At 54.1% G+C, this 13,813-nt stretch overlaps 1 protein-coding gene across 1 annotated transcript in view; it reads left to right on the plus strand.

Annotated features, from left to right (window-relative positions):
* UMODL1 (uromodulin like 1) overlaps nucleotides 1-13,813 on the plus strand; it is a 135,879-nt gene that overhangs the window by 32,068 nt on the left and 89,998 nt on the right. The window contains exons 9-13 of the mRNA XM_063083695.1: nucleotides 60-279; nucleotides 6,098-6,235; nucleotides 7,388-7,957; nucleotides 9,638-9,895; nucleotides 11,875-11,987. Coding sequence (XP_062939765.1) covers nucleotides 60-279; nucleotides 6,098-6,235; nucleotides 7,388-7,957; nucleotides 9,638-9,895; nucleotides 11,875-11,987 — 1,299 coding nt within the window. The remainder of the gene's footprint in view (nucleotides 1-59; nucleotides 280-6,097; nucleotides 6,236-7,387; nucleotides 7,958-9,637; nucleotides 9,896-11,874; nucleotides 11,988-13,813) is intronic.

A 13,813-nucleotide genomic window follows, 5' to 3' on the forward strand; every position in this document is an offset into this window, starting at 1 on the left:
TTTTGAGATGCTGTGGAAATACCTGCCTGTCTGAGTGGCTGTCTCCTCTCCTCGGCCAGGTTGAGAACTCCTTTCCCCCAGCGGTGTTGAACTTGTACCGAGGTGGGAAGCTGAGGCTGCAGATCGTGTCTCTCCAGGCGGGAAGCGTGGTCGTGAGGCTCAGGCTTACGGTGCAGGACCCTGAGATTCCCGTGGGGGTCTCCACGCTGTCCCCCATGCTCAGGCCTCTGTGGGCCAGCACAGTGTTCCAGATTGACCAGCAGAGGACGCTGGTGCGAGGTACGAGCTTTATTTTGAGTCAGTCTTTCTTTTATTCCAAAAGGTAGGTAAACGAAATACAAATCCTCAATCTGCGTTCCTCCGCCGGAAACCCCAAGCCCACCTGCGACACTCCCGTCCTTGTTCCCAACGGGAGAAGGGACCCAGAGAGTCAGGGCTGGGCCAGTCCCCTCTGGACGATGCCTCTCGGCTGTCACAGGCCAGAACACTGAGTGCAACAGGGCTGGAGGGTCCGTGCAGAGAAGGGGACGAGGGCGCACTGTGTCTGGTGGTCAGGGCCCCCAGCACTGCTGGACAGCTGTGCACCTGTTCACTGTGGGTCTATTTCATCAGCCCATATGGTGTTTCATTTTACTTGGTGTTGCCTTGAAGCCAGAGGTCGTAGAATCAGGAGAGACAGAGACATAGAGAGACAGAAACACAAAGACATAGAGAGAAACACTCAGAGACAGAGACATAGAGACATAGACAGAAAGACAGAGACACACAGAGACAGAGAGCGAGAGACAGAGACACACAGAGACAGAGAGCGAGAGACAGAGACACACAGAGACAGAGAGCGAGAGACAGAGACACACAGAGACAGAGAGCGAGAGACAGAGACACACAGAGACAGAGAGCGAGAGACAGAGACACACAGAGACAGAGAGCGAGAGACAGAGACACACAGAGACAGAGAGCGAGAGACAGAGACACACAGAGACAGAGAGCGAGAGACAGAGACACACAGAGACAGAGAGCGAGAGACAGAGACACACAGAGACAGAGAGTGAGAGACAGAGACACACAGAGACAGAGAGTGAGAGACAGAGACACACAGAGACAGAGATATAGAGAGACCAAGAGACACACACAGAGGTAGAGACATAGAGAGAAAGAGACAGAGAGACACAGAGGAACATAGAGAGACACAGAGAGTGCTCGGATGGTAAGAATGGCTCTGCTGTTCCAGTGCAGGGACCAAGTCCCTCCTGACGTGAGGGCACACGGTCTCCCCAGCAGTGGCCTCAGCTTTGGGTTCTCCCTGTAGAACACAAGTCCCTCTGGCGATCACCCACTGGCACTGGGTCTGAGAGTGAGCTCCGTCACCTCTTTTGAGCTCAGACATGGTCTGGCTCACTGTCCCAAACTTCCTCACCCGGGAGGGCAGGGAAGGCTGGGGGTGGGGGGTAATGTCTCCTCAGTGGAGGGGTCACCCTAAGGGCTAACAGAGCTGGGGGCCCCACAGGTGGGGACCTTGGTGTGTGCCCCCAGTACCTACCTGAGACCAAACCAGGTGGAGCCAGCCAAACCCTTCCTGGACACTTCCTGGCCTCCTTTCCCCTTCCCCCTACAGACCAGGGCTTAGACTGTTCCAGAACTTTGTCAAAGGAGGACCTTGAGCAGGAAGCATGTAGTGGGTTGAATGGTTGCCCTCCAAAAAGATATGTCCACCTGGAACCTCATAATGTGGACTTATTTAGAATAAGTGTCTTTGTGGATGTAATTGAGGTAAGGGTCTCAAGATGAGATCATCCTGGATCAGGGTGGTCCCTAAATCCAATCACAAATGTCATTATAAGAGACATAAAAGGAGAAGAAACAGAGACACAGAGGAAAAGCCACCTGAAGACAGAGACTGGAGTGATGCGGACATGGACCGAGGAGCACCTGGAGCTTCCAGAAGCCGAAGGAGGCAAGAAGGTTTTCTCCTAGAGCCTACATGGACCTGCTGACACCTCAATTGCAGACTTCTGGCTCGCAGGACCATGAAGGGACACTCTTCTGTTGTTTCAATCCCCCCAGTGTGTGGTACCTGGTTACAGCAGCCGCAGGAAACTCATACAGAAGAGGAGGAGCCGTGGACTTTTATCATTCTGGGGTCCTTGACGAAGCATTCCCACCAGTCCCATTCCCCGCCAAGTTCCAGAGCCCCTCAGAAGTTGTCAAGCACCTCGAGCAGGCTCCTGCCCGGCTGAGTTTCCGACAAGCGGTGGGCCATTCACTGGGCGCTGCTGAGCACGAGTGCTGCCACACGGAGATGGCCCGTGCCAGGGAGCTGACTCTTCGGCCCAGCCACGAAGCAGCCTCGGGCTGTTTTTGGCAGGGGAGGTGGCCCTGTCCTGGACAGAGTCTTCTGACCTAGTTACTGCCAACTTCTCCAGATACAAGAGTCGGTGGGACACCCACTGGACACAGGCCCCCACCAGGGAGGCAGTGGGAGGCCTGAGCCCAGTTTGGGAGGGGACATTCTCCTCACCTTCAGGGTGAGGACCTGCAGGAGAAGCTCATTCAAGGTCATTCTGCACAAAACCAACAAGCTGTACACAGAAAGAGCTCCTTGGAAGAAGAAAACTTCCTAGCTCGGTGGCTCACACAGAGATACGATTGTTGGCATAATCAAGCATTCCTGGGTCTTTTTGAAGTCACTGCCCAGGGGTCAACACGTCCCAACCTTGACCACCGTGGCTGACGGGGGCTGCATGGGAGCCACCTCGTCACAACTTCACGTTTGCCCTTTGGCTCATCCATCCTGGGGACTGTGGCTTCCTGGGCCAGTCACTGGGCAGCCATGTGTCCACAGTCTTCCTCCAGGAGGGCATGCCCATGCCTGCAGAAATCCAGAGGGTAAGCAGCACTTTGATCTTATGGGCCACACACTCATGGTGGTGGCTCCTCCGGCTCACACTATCCCCATAGGAGGAAGCAGGACGAGGTGGTGAGTGCGCAGGCTCCGCAGTGAGACAGAGTGTGTTGGAATCCCAGCTCTGACTCTTCCTCGCTGCGGGACCCTACACAAATGACTTCACCTCACCGTCCTCCATGTGCTCATCTGTGAAATGGGGAGATGACAGTAATATCCCACCCCTTGGGGCGGTTGAGTGCATCAGGGGACGTGCATGTGCGGGGTTTAGTACTACACCTGGCACATCTGCTATGACCTCCAACAGCAGGGTTAACTCTCCTCTAGGATTAACTTCCTTATCTAGAATGAGTATGCATCCAGTGTGCTCCCTTGGTGCCCCCTGAGCCCCCACTGGTCCTTCTTCCTCACGGGGGCTCCTCTCCCTCCTCCTTACATCCCTCCCTTTTAATCTCCTGCTCCCAACAGCATGGCCCCTGCCCCTCTCCATTCTTAAAATCTGCTCTCAGGAGAGATCCTCGTAGTCATTTGCTCTAAAGTGAAGATGATCACCTGGGCTTCTATGATGCATTGACGTGGACCCCTGTGTTTTAATGTTCTATACAGACACCACCCACAGGAGCGAGACTCTGCCAACGCACGGTGTCACTCCGTGTGGAGGGCCTCTTGGGTTTCTGGTGCCCTGGAATCACACTGCTGGGCAGCCACCCTCCCCCTGGGGGTTAGGGAAAGTCAAACTGACCTACCGGAAGCTTCTAAACAGCCACCTGCTCCCAACAGCATCACGGCCACATGGTCCCCTTCCATCCCCTCTGCAGCCATGGAGGAGGGACATGAGCAGAGGGCACGTGGCCCGGTACTGCCTCTGTCCACGCCTCTCCTGCCAGCCGGGCTAACACCTGTCCTTGGACTCAATGGTGCTGGCTTTTGTGCAGCTTCTGTGTACAGTGGTGTGAGAACCAGCTCCTCCACGCCCACCTTTCTCCCGAGTGTGAATCTGACAAAAACACCAGGACAGTCCCTGAGCTCTAGACCAGGCTTCACCTCTGAAGGGAACCCCCGGCCCTGAAAGACAGCTGTGGCCTGCTGAGCAGCCTGCCCTTTGCTGGGACGGGGTGGCCCAGGAGGCCTGGGGCCTGCACCTGTTCTTGGACTCTTCCCAAGTTGTTCTTGGTGGGGCCAGCTCAAGAGGGGCACCTGTGCCAGGGCATCATGGCTCTGTGGCAGCTGTCCCCACTCCTCCAATAGGTGGGTCCCACCCTTGCCCCACAGCAGGGCCAGCAGGAGCAGAGTGCCACCCCTGTGTTGGGCTCCTGCTCCACCCTCAGCCTCGTCTGGCTGGTCCAGGAGGGTGTAAAGGCCATCTGCGGCTCTTACTGCTTGCCTACCTGCCTCTTCCTCTGAACTGGAGAACCGCTGGTCTGCAGGTTTAGTACAAGACTAAATGAAACTGTCTGGTCTTCCCTGAGCTTGCCCATGTGCTGTCTGCCAGGTGGGCGCAGGCTGCATGAATCACCACGCACTAAAAATAGACACCAGGTGTGCGGTGGTTTGAGCCGACGTCTTGACTGGAGTCCCCGCTCTCCTCCGTGGCCATTGCCTGGCCAACCTGGAATCTGGCTGACCTTGAGCACCCCAGGACAGATGCCTGCAGGCTGGAGGGTGGGTAGCACCCCAGGAAGATGTGCAGATGGTGCCAGCAGTGCCCTGATGACAAAGCAGCCCCAGGGCCACGCAGAAGCGGGGGTGTAACTTGCAGCAGCAGATAGCCTGTCGTCTCCAGGGGAAGCTGCTTCTGTGAAGACCATGTGAAGCAAGAGTGGAAAAACCACAACAGGAGCCTGTGAGTGCTCAGCTACAGGCTTCTCTTTGCACAAAATGCAATGAGTCCCTTATCTTGGTTTAAACCCCCACCAAGTTGCAGCTCCTGTGACGCAATGGGTGTCGGTGGGCATGTGCCTGGGCACCTCCAGCTGCAGCTCCAGAAACACACGTGCAGAAGGGACTCTCCCTGACCTCAGTTAGCCTGCTCACCTCAGGAGACACACCCTTCTCAGCCTGCTCCCCAGCTGACCCCTCTAGAAGAGGAGGCTCCATTCAGAGCCCTCCCCAGTCTGCAAGCACGACCCCAGGCAATGTCTCAGTCCTGCGCCCAGAGGCTTTCCTGCAGGGTGGGGCAGAGCAGGGTCTGGGCTGAAGGATGGATTGTAGGGCTGTGGGAAAACTGCCCTGGACTACAGCTGCTCTGGCCTGAGATGCAGCTTGAGATATTTATTCCCTAAGATTTCATTCATGCTCACTGTTTAGTCTTATGTCAAAATGCATCATGTTCTTCTTGGAGCAGGGATGGGGTGGTGGTCACCAGGGAGTCCAGACATGGGGAGAGCAGGAGGCAGGAGAGAGAGAAGGGAACCGTGGTCCCCATGAATTCTGTGTCACAGTTTGGCCCAATGCTAGTCCTGGCTGACCGCTGACAGGCAAATGTGGGCCTTGTTTGGGCACAGGTGGGGAGGGAGTGATGTTAGGACAAACAAGGTCTGGGGATTTTGGGGAATGACAGGAGGGGGACTCACCTAACACTCTTCCTTGCCCACATCAGAAGGGCCAGGGCTTCCCAGAGACATGACACCATGTGGGGTCTCTGGAGTATAGGGAGGAGGTGCTCACGGGATGTTCTTACACCTGTTGAAACACCTGGATGCTCTAAATGGCACAGAATGTTCATGGTATACTTAACTGGACCCTTCCTGGCTCAGTTATTTTTCTATTTCTTGGTTGAAACACTAAATATTAGGGCATGTTAGCATATCAAAGACAAGAGAAAGCATCTCAACTTTTTGGGTGTGGGAACAAAGAGTAAACAAGAAAGGAATATATTCACACCTACGGGTGCTAACACGTCCCTAAGGAGCCCACATTCCCTAGTCTTTGCCCGCAGTAAGCCAACCGACGGTGAAGGTCGGCACAGGCAGGCCTCAGTTCAAGGCCAGGCTTCCAGGGAGGGGTCTCGGCAGACCTCCTCCTGGGGTGCTGACTGCCACGATGTTTTTACCAACTCCCCGCCTGTTCCCCAGAAGGGCTGTCTGCTCTCAGCCGTTCACTGTTAAGAGGTCGGTTCCAGTGCCTCTCTCTTTTCTGACCAGTCTCTGGCCATTTTCTCTCTTTGGCTCTGTTTCTTCTCCCCCTGCCCTGCAGACTGGGATGAGTGTGTGGACAGCTCAGAGCACGACTGCTCCCCAGCCGCCCGCTGCATCAACCTCGAGGGCTCCTACACCTGCCAGTGCCGCACAGCCAGGGACACCAACCCCTCCCGGGCGGGCCGGGCCTGTGAGGGTGTGTGTCCCTGCCCAGCTCTGGGACAGGCCCCCTCCCTGGGGACCTGGGGGTGGGGCAGGGCCAACATCTCCATCAGGCATCGTGCTGAGGACCCACAATAATGTTACAGGCCCACTGATATGTTTTAATTTCATTTAAAATCAGAGGAAAGAAATTAATATAACAATAGTAAATATATTTAACAATGAATCCAGCCTGGATTCTATTCATCTCTATCCCAGTGCAGTTGTAAAATACAGTTTTTCATAAATGTTCTTGTGGAGGGACATGGGGGTCCACGAAGGCCCACAAAAGTCATGATGTGGCCCTGGGAGGGCGGATACCTCCCCAGGTGGCCTCAAGTCCAAGAGGGTGTGGAAGCCCAGGTGAGCTGGAGAAGGGCCTGATGGGGGCCTTCTGAACCCCAGTCCTGCCACATTTCTGCCCCCGAGGGTTTGGGGGAGCCAGTTCTGATTGATGGGTCAGGGCTGCCCAGAGAGATGAGTCGCAAAGCAGGAGGAGGCCCCATGTAGACTTAAATGCTGCAATTGATTAGCAATGCTTGCCCTGGATGCAGTGTGGGCATAAGAGGTGCTTGGCCACCTGCCTTGTCCCTGGTGAAGCCTTCTCCAGCTGGAAGGGGCCATGGAGAATTACTCCCTGGGGGGAGTAAGCATTCCGTAGACACTGCGTGTCCCACTCTGCTTCCCGGCATCCCCACAGCCTGCCTTCTGTTTTTTTCTTACTCACCTATCATGCAGCAAGCTGATGAGGGCAACTGCCTGGAGTCCCACACTGAGCACACATTTGGGGAAAATTGTCCTGTTTTCCCAAAGCCCTGACAGATTAATCTGAGGCCTGTGAGAACCAAGCCCTGCATTCAAGTCCCAGGTCTGCAGTCACCTGGGCAGACTCCCCACTCTCAGGTCTCAGCCTTCTCACTGATCAAGTGCTGGGGCTCGCGTGCCTCCTGAGCATGGGGAGCCTACAGGCACGGGCCCCACGGAACCTCGTAAATGCAGACTGAGAAGCCTGTGTCCCGCTGGGGTCCCCCAGGGGAAGCAGGAGCAGCCTGCTGGACACTGTTGTCCTCCAGGAGGGCTCTGCTCGGGGGTGGGATCTGGTGGGCTCTACTCAGATGTCCCATCTAACAGTGATGTATCTTGGCAGGCAACATGGTGAGTCCCACGGGAGATGTGCTGTCTGTGGCAACAGGGGCAACGGTCCCAGCTCTCAGAACAGAGACCCCCACCTTGTCACCCAGCCCCGGGCATCCATGGAGCTCTCCAGCAGCAGGCCAGGCCTGGTCCCCAGGGTCGCCGCCCAGGAGAGGGGGCAGTGGCATGGTTGGGCACGACAGGAACAGCACAGGGCAAGGTGTGGAGGAGGAGGCACCCAGCACCATCTCAGGCCTGGGGACTGGCCGGGGGACCACCAGCGGGCTGGCCAGCACCGCCTCCTCCCCCCGGGCTCCCAGGTCAACCCACAGCTCCCCTCCAGGGGTCACAGACAGCCTGCTGGCCCCCCCTGGACAGTCACTGAGAAACTCCACCACAGAGCCACTCTCTCAGCCTGCCCCTGCTGAGGGCCCCATGGGCCACATTGTGTGGCACGCCAGCCTCCCCACGCAGGAAATGCCTCTGGACCCCACGCAGCTGTGGAATGAGGACCCTGGGCCCTCCCGCTCCCTGGACCTGCCAATGACCCCCACCTCCACATCTCTGATGACCCCCACCTGTGGTGAGTATGTTGAATGGTGTGTCGGGGGGATGGGGCCCTGATGGGAACCACACGGCCTGGGCGGGCTGCAAGGGCAAAGACACGCAGCTGTCAGTCAGAGCCTGTTGGAAACGCCCAAGTGGACTTTCTCTCCTTGTGCACTAGGACAGGTCACTGGCGGCTGCTCTGGTTAGGAAGAGGATTTGGCCCCTCGTGCATGTCCAGCCCTCTCCTCCCACCTTCTAAGCCTCCTTGTTTGCAGCGGCTGGGGCAGAAGTCAGCTTTGGAGAAGACTTTGGGGTCCATGTGTCGCATTAGGCATGGAGCAATGCCCCCACAGTGTTGGGTACTCCAGCAGTCCTGCACCTCCAGAAGCACTGTGCCCAAGCAGTGTTCTGTCACCCCCACAACAACTCTGCATCCCCAAGCCAAGCTGCATCTTCCCAGCCCTGTTGTACCCCCGGTCCTGCTGCACCCCCAACTGTCCTGCACCCTATTTGTCCTTTACCCCCAGGTGTTCTGCATCCCCCCCAGAATTTCTGTACCCCCAGCAGTTCTGCACCTTCAGCTGTTCTGCACATGCCAGCTGTCCTGCACCCCCAGCTGTTCTCCACCCTTCGGCTGTCCTGCACCCCATCTGTCCTGCACCCCCCAAGTATTCTGCATCCCCCCAGAAGTTCTGCATCCCTAACTGTCCTGCACATGCCAGCTGTCCTGCAATCCCGGCTGTTCTGCACCCCCAGCTGTCCTGCACATGCCAGCTGTCCTGCAGTCCCAGCTGTTCTGCACCCCCAGCTGTACTGTGCCTCCAGGTGTTCTGCACACCTAGCTGTTCTGCACTCCCCAGTTGTCCTGCACCCCCAGCAGTTCTGCACCCCCAGGTGTTCTGTGCCCCAGCTGTCCTGCACCCCCAGTAGTTCTGCACCCCCAGGTGTTCTGTGCCCCAGCTGTCCTGCACCCCCAACTGTTCTGCACCCCCTAGCCATACTGTGCCTCCAGCTTTTCCACGTTTCATGGAGAGGGCGTAGCCATCACCAAGCCCCTGAGTGACACCTCAGGAGATTCAGGACAGCTCTATGCAAGAAACGGCCCTGGGCAGTGAGAGCCTCACAGAGGCCATGCTGGCATCCTTGTTGTGAATGGGCAGAACTAACCCAACCCTGAATTTCACCCAAGTTGCACTAATTGCTAGATGTGAGCTCTGTCAGTGCCTTTCCTCTGGTAATTGGCTCACAGTTTCCAAGACTAGACTCTTATGCCCCCACAAGCCAGCACTGTCGAGGGACCTGGGGTCTCCCAGTAGGAATGGCTTTCTAGCCAGAATGTCATGTTGACCCCTTGATCAATCCACCCAGGGGCTAGGGGGTGGACAGTCCCTCTGGGAGTGCCCAGAAGCTTCATTTTGGGAAGTCCAGGGACCTCGGGGTGTGTCTGAACCATCCTCTGAAACAAAACCAGACCAGAACCACTCTGTATCATCCCGACGGGTAGGTGCTATCCTAAGAAGCCCAGGACCCTACTTGTGTGTGCTGATGCAGGGAGGGGATATCACAGGACTTACCATGGCTGGCATCACTATGAACCTGTCACGTCCCCACTGAGGTGTACTTTATTTTCGGCAGCGGGCGAGGCTGTTCTTTTCCTTTCTCCTCAGAACAGCTTGATTGATTTTAATTCCAGCATTTATATTTCACTTCCCAGTTCCCGTCCCCATCGAGAGGATCACAGTCTCCAATGTGAGTGGCACCGGCTTCCACATGGCGTGGGTGGCGGGTCTCACCCTGCGCCCCACTTTCAGGCTCACCCTGAATTCTGCGCGTGGCCCTGCCATGGGCCTGGAGACCCAGGACACGAGCGTGATGCTGTCGGGGCTGGAGCCTGGAGTCTTGCACCTGGTTGAGATAGTGGCCAAAGCTTGCGGGAAAGAGGGAGCCCACGCACACCTGAAAGTGAGGACAGGTAATGGGTTTCAGAAACATGTGTTGCCTCTTGTTCCTAAAGGGGGAATGAAAAGGTATGAAAAAGGTTTTTGGTGGGTTAAGCTTTAAAAGAGCTGGGTCTGTCTGCAGGCTACTGGGTTTTTTGTTCTCAGCACAGGAATGTCTGGGTCATTTCATGCTTGGCAGGTATGGGTTGGCCAGACATGAGGTGGCTCATTCCACCAAAAGGACTTAAGCGGACTGTGGGCAGAGGCAGCATTGCCTGCAGAGGTTGCATATGCTGGCTCAGCCATGTCCTTGTGAATACGTGGCACGGAAAATGTGCATGGTGCTCTTCTGCTGAGCTCCATTCCCTCTGCCCCCTTCGTTCTCCATGAACTTGGCTTTCTGGAAGGACAGCAAGAGACAGGTGGACAGTCAGATGGATGATCTGCCAATGGTCCACCAGAGCTTGGGTCCACAAGGTGAAGGAGTTGTAATAGAATTGACCCATGACACATGAAACGTGGACTCCAATAAGTGAGAGATGATCCTTACCAATAATTACATATATTTAGATAATATTCCTCTTTTCTCCTCATTAGCACCTGCCATCTGTATATTTTCTTACATGTATACCTTACCTGAATAGCCAAGGGCATGTCTGATGTTGCAGGTTAGTCCTCAAATCCTGGGTAGTTTCCCAAACATGGATAGTGGTGGTCTTCAAGGTGGGGTACACATTCCTTGAGGGATGCTTGAGATGACCTGTTGGGGTGCAGTAAGGAAGGCTTAGAACTTTTATCTACATATTTAAGTACTGATTAGCCTTGGACTGGGAAATTAGAGAACAAGACTGTGTGTGATGATGCTAACCATGCAAGTTCACGGCCAGCTGGAGAAGAGTGAGGTTGGTGTTGGCTGGACAGATAGGCAGGGTGACCCCAGAGGTGGAGAGCTGGAGCTGGGCCTCTCAAGGACTCCCACTCTGGAAGGGAGGAGCTGCACGTGGGACCCCCTGCCTGAGGATGGGTCCCCTCTGCCCTCCCCCCTGTGCACCTGTCCTGCTTCTGACAGCTTGTAGATCAGGCTGCATGAGCGACTGTTGTGACTCTGGACCGATGGTCCTCAGGTGCAGCAACAGCAGTGACCCCAAGGATGTGGGGCTTGGGGTTCATTCAGAAATGTGTAGCGAGGCAGCTATGTGGTTTGTCTTAAGACTGAGTGAGAAGCTCTCAGAGGATGGACCCTAAGACCCTAAAGAGGAGAACCTTCTCCATCTTCTTCACTGACCAGAACGTCCCTGGCATGTGGCAGGTGCTTCACAAGTATCTGGTGAAGAACTGACTGAGAACGGAGCTGGCTGTCATGCCTGAAACCAGGATGTGGCCGGCCATCTTCCTGGACCACATGCCTGAGCCATGTACTCCCAGAGCCCTAAGCAGAGAGAAGAGATTCAGATGGAACAGATCGATGTGAAAGCAGGCACTGCCCTGGGACCTCAGAGAGGCGGGGCTGGAGGGGAGAAAAGAGAGGTGACTGCAGACAAGTTCTCTGGGGACCCTGTCCTGGCATGGCTCTGAGCAGAGGCATGGCAAGGCGGCCCTGTGTCTGGTTTGCTGGGACAGCCCGGTTCACACCTGCAGCCCTGGCAGAATTATTTAATGGCGCTTCATTTCACTCTTAAAGTTGTCCGGGCTTGCTGGTAAATTTCCTGAACACCTAGCGTGGGTGGTGGCAGCCAGGGAGGGAGGCTGCATTGGAAGGAGAGCGTTGCAGGGGCTGAGCTGGTCTGGGGTGTCCGGAAGGTCTTTCCTCTGTGCTCAGGCTTGTCCCATGTCCTCTGGACTCTGGGGGGGCTGTGTCTGTGAGCACCGGGCACTGTCCCTTTTTTCTAGAGTACAAGTCAGCCCTGGTTTGATGTTCTTCCTGGGCAACATGAAAATACGGTTATTAACATTGAGATGAGAGTCTGTCACCTAATGCATTGCTGTTCTAAACGTGTTGATTATCCTGCAGCGGCCCGGAAACTCAGCGGGCAAGTCAGAATAGCCAATGTCAGGTATGCAGAGTCCTTCCGCAGCAAGAGCAGCGAAGAGTATCGAGATTTCCTGGAACTGTTCTTCAGGATGGTAAGCTGGTGAAATCAGAAGGCAAAGGATGTAGGGTGGGTAGAACTCTAGTCTCATCCAACCAGGAATTAGACTTGAACATCCTGTGGACTCCTCATTTCTGAAGGAAACCGCGACTGCAAGCTCTGGCAGGGCTCACGTTGTCCCCAGGTCTGTGTGGCACAGACACGTCAGTGGTCAGGAGATGCTTCTCCTCTCAGCATTCCTGCTTCACACTGTTTCCTGTCCAGTGAAACCCCCGCAGCAATTTTGGGACCCTGTGGAGCAAACTCCTCCCCTGTTTAAAAAAAAAATTGAGATCTATTTCACATACCATAAAATCCTCACTTTTAAAGTGTTCAATTTGGTGGTCTAAACTATTTTGCAGAATTGTGCAACCACACCCGCATCTGATTCCAGAACATTCTCACCACCCCAAAAAGAAACCCTGCACACATTAAAAGTCATTTCCTCTTTACCCCTTCGCCCAGCCAATGGCAACCACTAATCTGCTTTTTGTCTGTACAGATTTGCCTGTTCTGGATATTTTATAGAAATTGGATCACAAATATGTGACCTTTTGTGACTGACTTCTTTCACTTAAGCTAACGTTTCCAAGTTTTATCCATGCTGTAACATGTATCAGTGTTTCATTCTTTTTTTATGGCTAGGTAATAATCCTCTGCATGGGTACACCACATTTTGTTCATTCATTCATTCATTGATGGACATGAGTTGCTTCCATGTTTTGTCTATCATGAATAATGCTTCTTTGATCTGCTTTAAAAAAATTCCTTTTCCTCCTCTCTCAGGCATCCTTCCCACCACCCCTTAGCATTCTTCGGGATGGTGTACTGCTACAATTTAGTAAGAGTGGCAATCTCAATACTCTTTTTGATGGAGGTTAGATTGCTTTTTGAGATACAGAAAATGTATTTATAATCTAGTGATCTCCTTTGCACAGTGGAAATCTCACAATTTAGCTTTTCCTTAGTCTGGGAGTTTGAGTTTTAAGATACAGACTAGAGAGGGTTTGGCAGCACCACCTACTGGCAGGTGTGATAACATGATCCTGTCCCACCCCATGGGCATTACTCACTGTTGAGTGGATCTTGCTACCTCCAGGAGCTGTCCCAGTGGAGTTCCTTGGGATCTGGGACCCTGCCCTATTTATTCTGGGATTCCCAGCTCCTGGCTCTGCATGTGGATTCGAGAGCTGTTGATGATTCGATGTGTGTCACCGTCTCCTTTATATTATATGACAGTTGCACATAATGTTAAGCAACAAACCCTAGAATCACTTCACAGAGCTCTACTGATCCAGTGAGGCAGCTCGATTTCCACCCCAGGTTTCTCAACTAATCGACCCTCTTCAAAGCATTCCTTCCTTTGTCTGCTTTTGGGGATGGTTGTTTTTTGTTTGTCTAGAATCTCAGGATAGCAAATACTTGTGCAGCTATTACAAACATAGGATGTTAAGACACATTTGGGGAGGTGGCACCTGGTTCTTTGCCATCTCCTAGCAAGGGGCATGGAACTTTGCTTTGAGACTGATTTGAAATGCAACTAAGAGTGGTATTAATTCAAGACTGTGACAGACCCCTCTCAGGGTGCGTGTGTTGGGGGGCAGGGGAAAGAGAGAGAAATGAGGAGAGAAAGATACATACAGAGAGAGATAGAGATACAGAGAGAGAGAGAGAGAGAGAGACAGAAAGTGAAATAGAAAAAGACAGAAAGAGAGGAGAGCTAATTGTTAGGATTGTAATGACAGCAGCTGTCTAAGGGGCAGCTGGGGGGTCTCTCTCTGGGTCTACAGCCTATGATGGGTGACAATGGATTTGTTCACC

Source organism: Cynocephalus volans, chromosome 1, assembly GCF_027409185.1.
Source record: "Cynocephalus volans isolate mCynVol1 chromosome 1, mCynVol1.pri, whole genome shotgun sequence".
Lineage (NCBI taxonomy): Eukaryota > Metazoa > Chordata > Mammalia > Dermoptera > Cynocephalidae > Cynocephalus > Cynocephalus volans.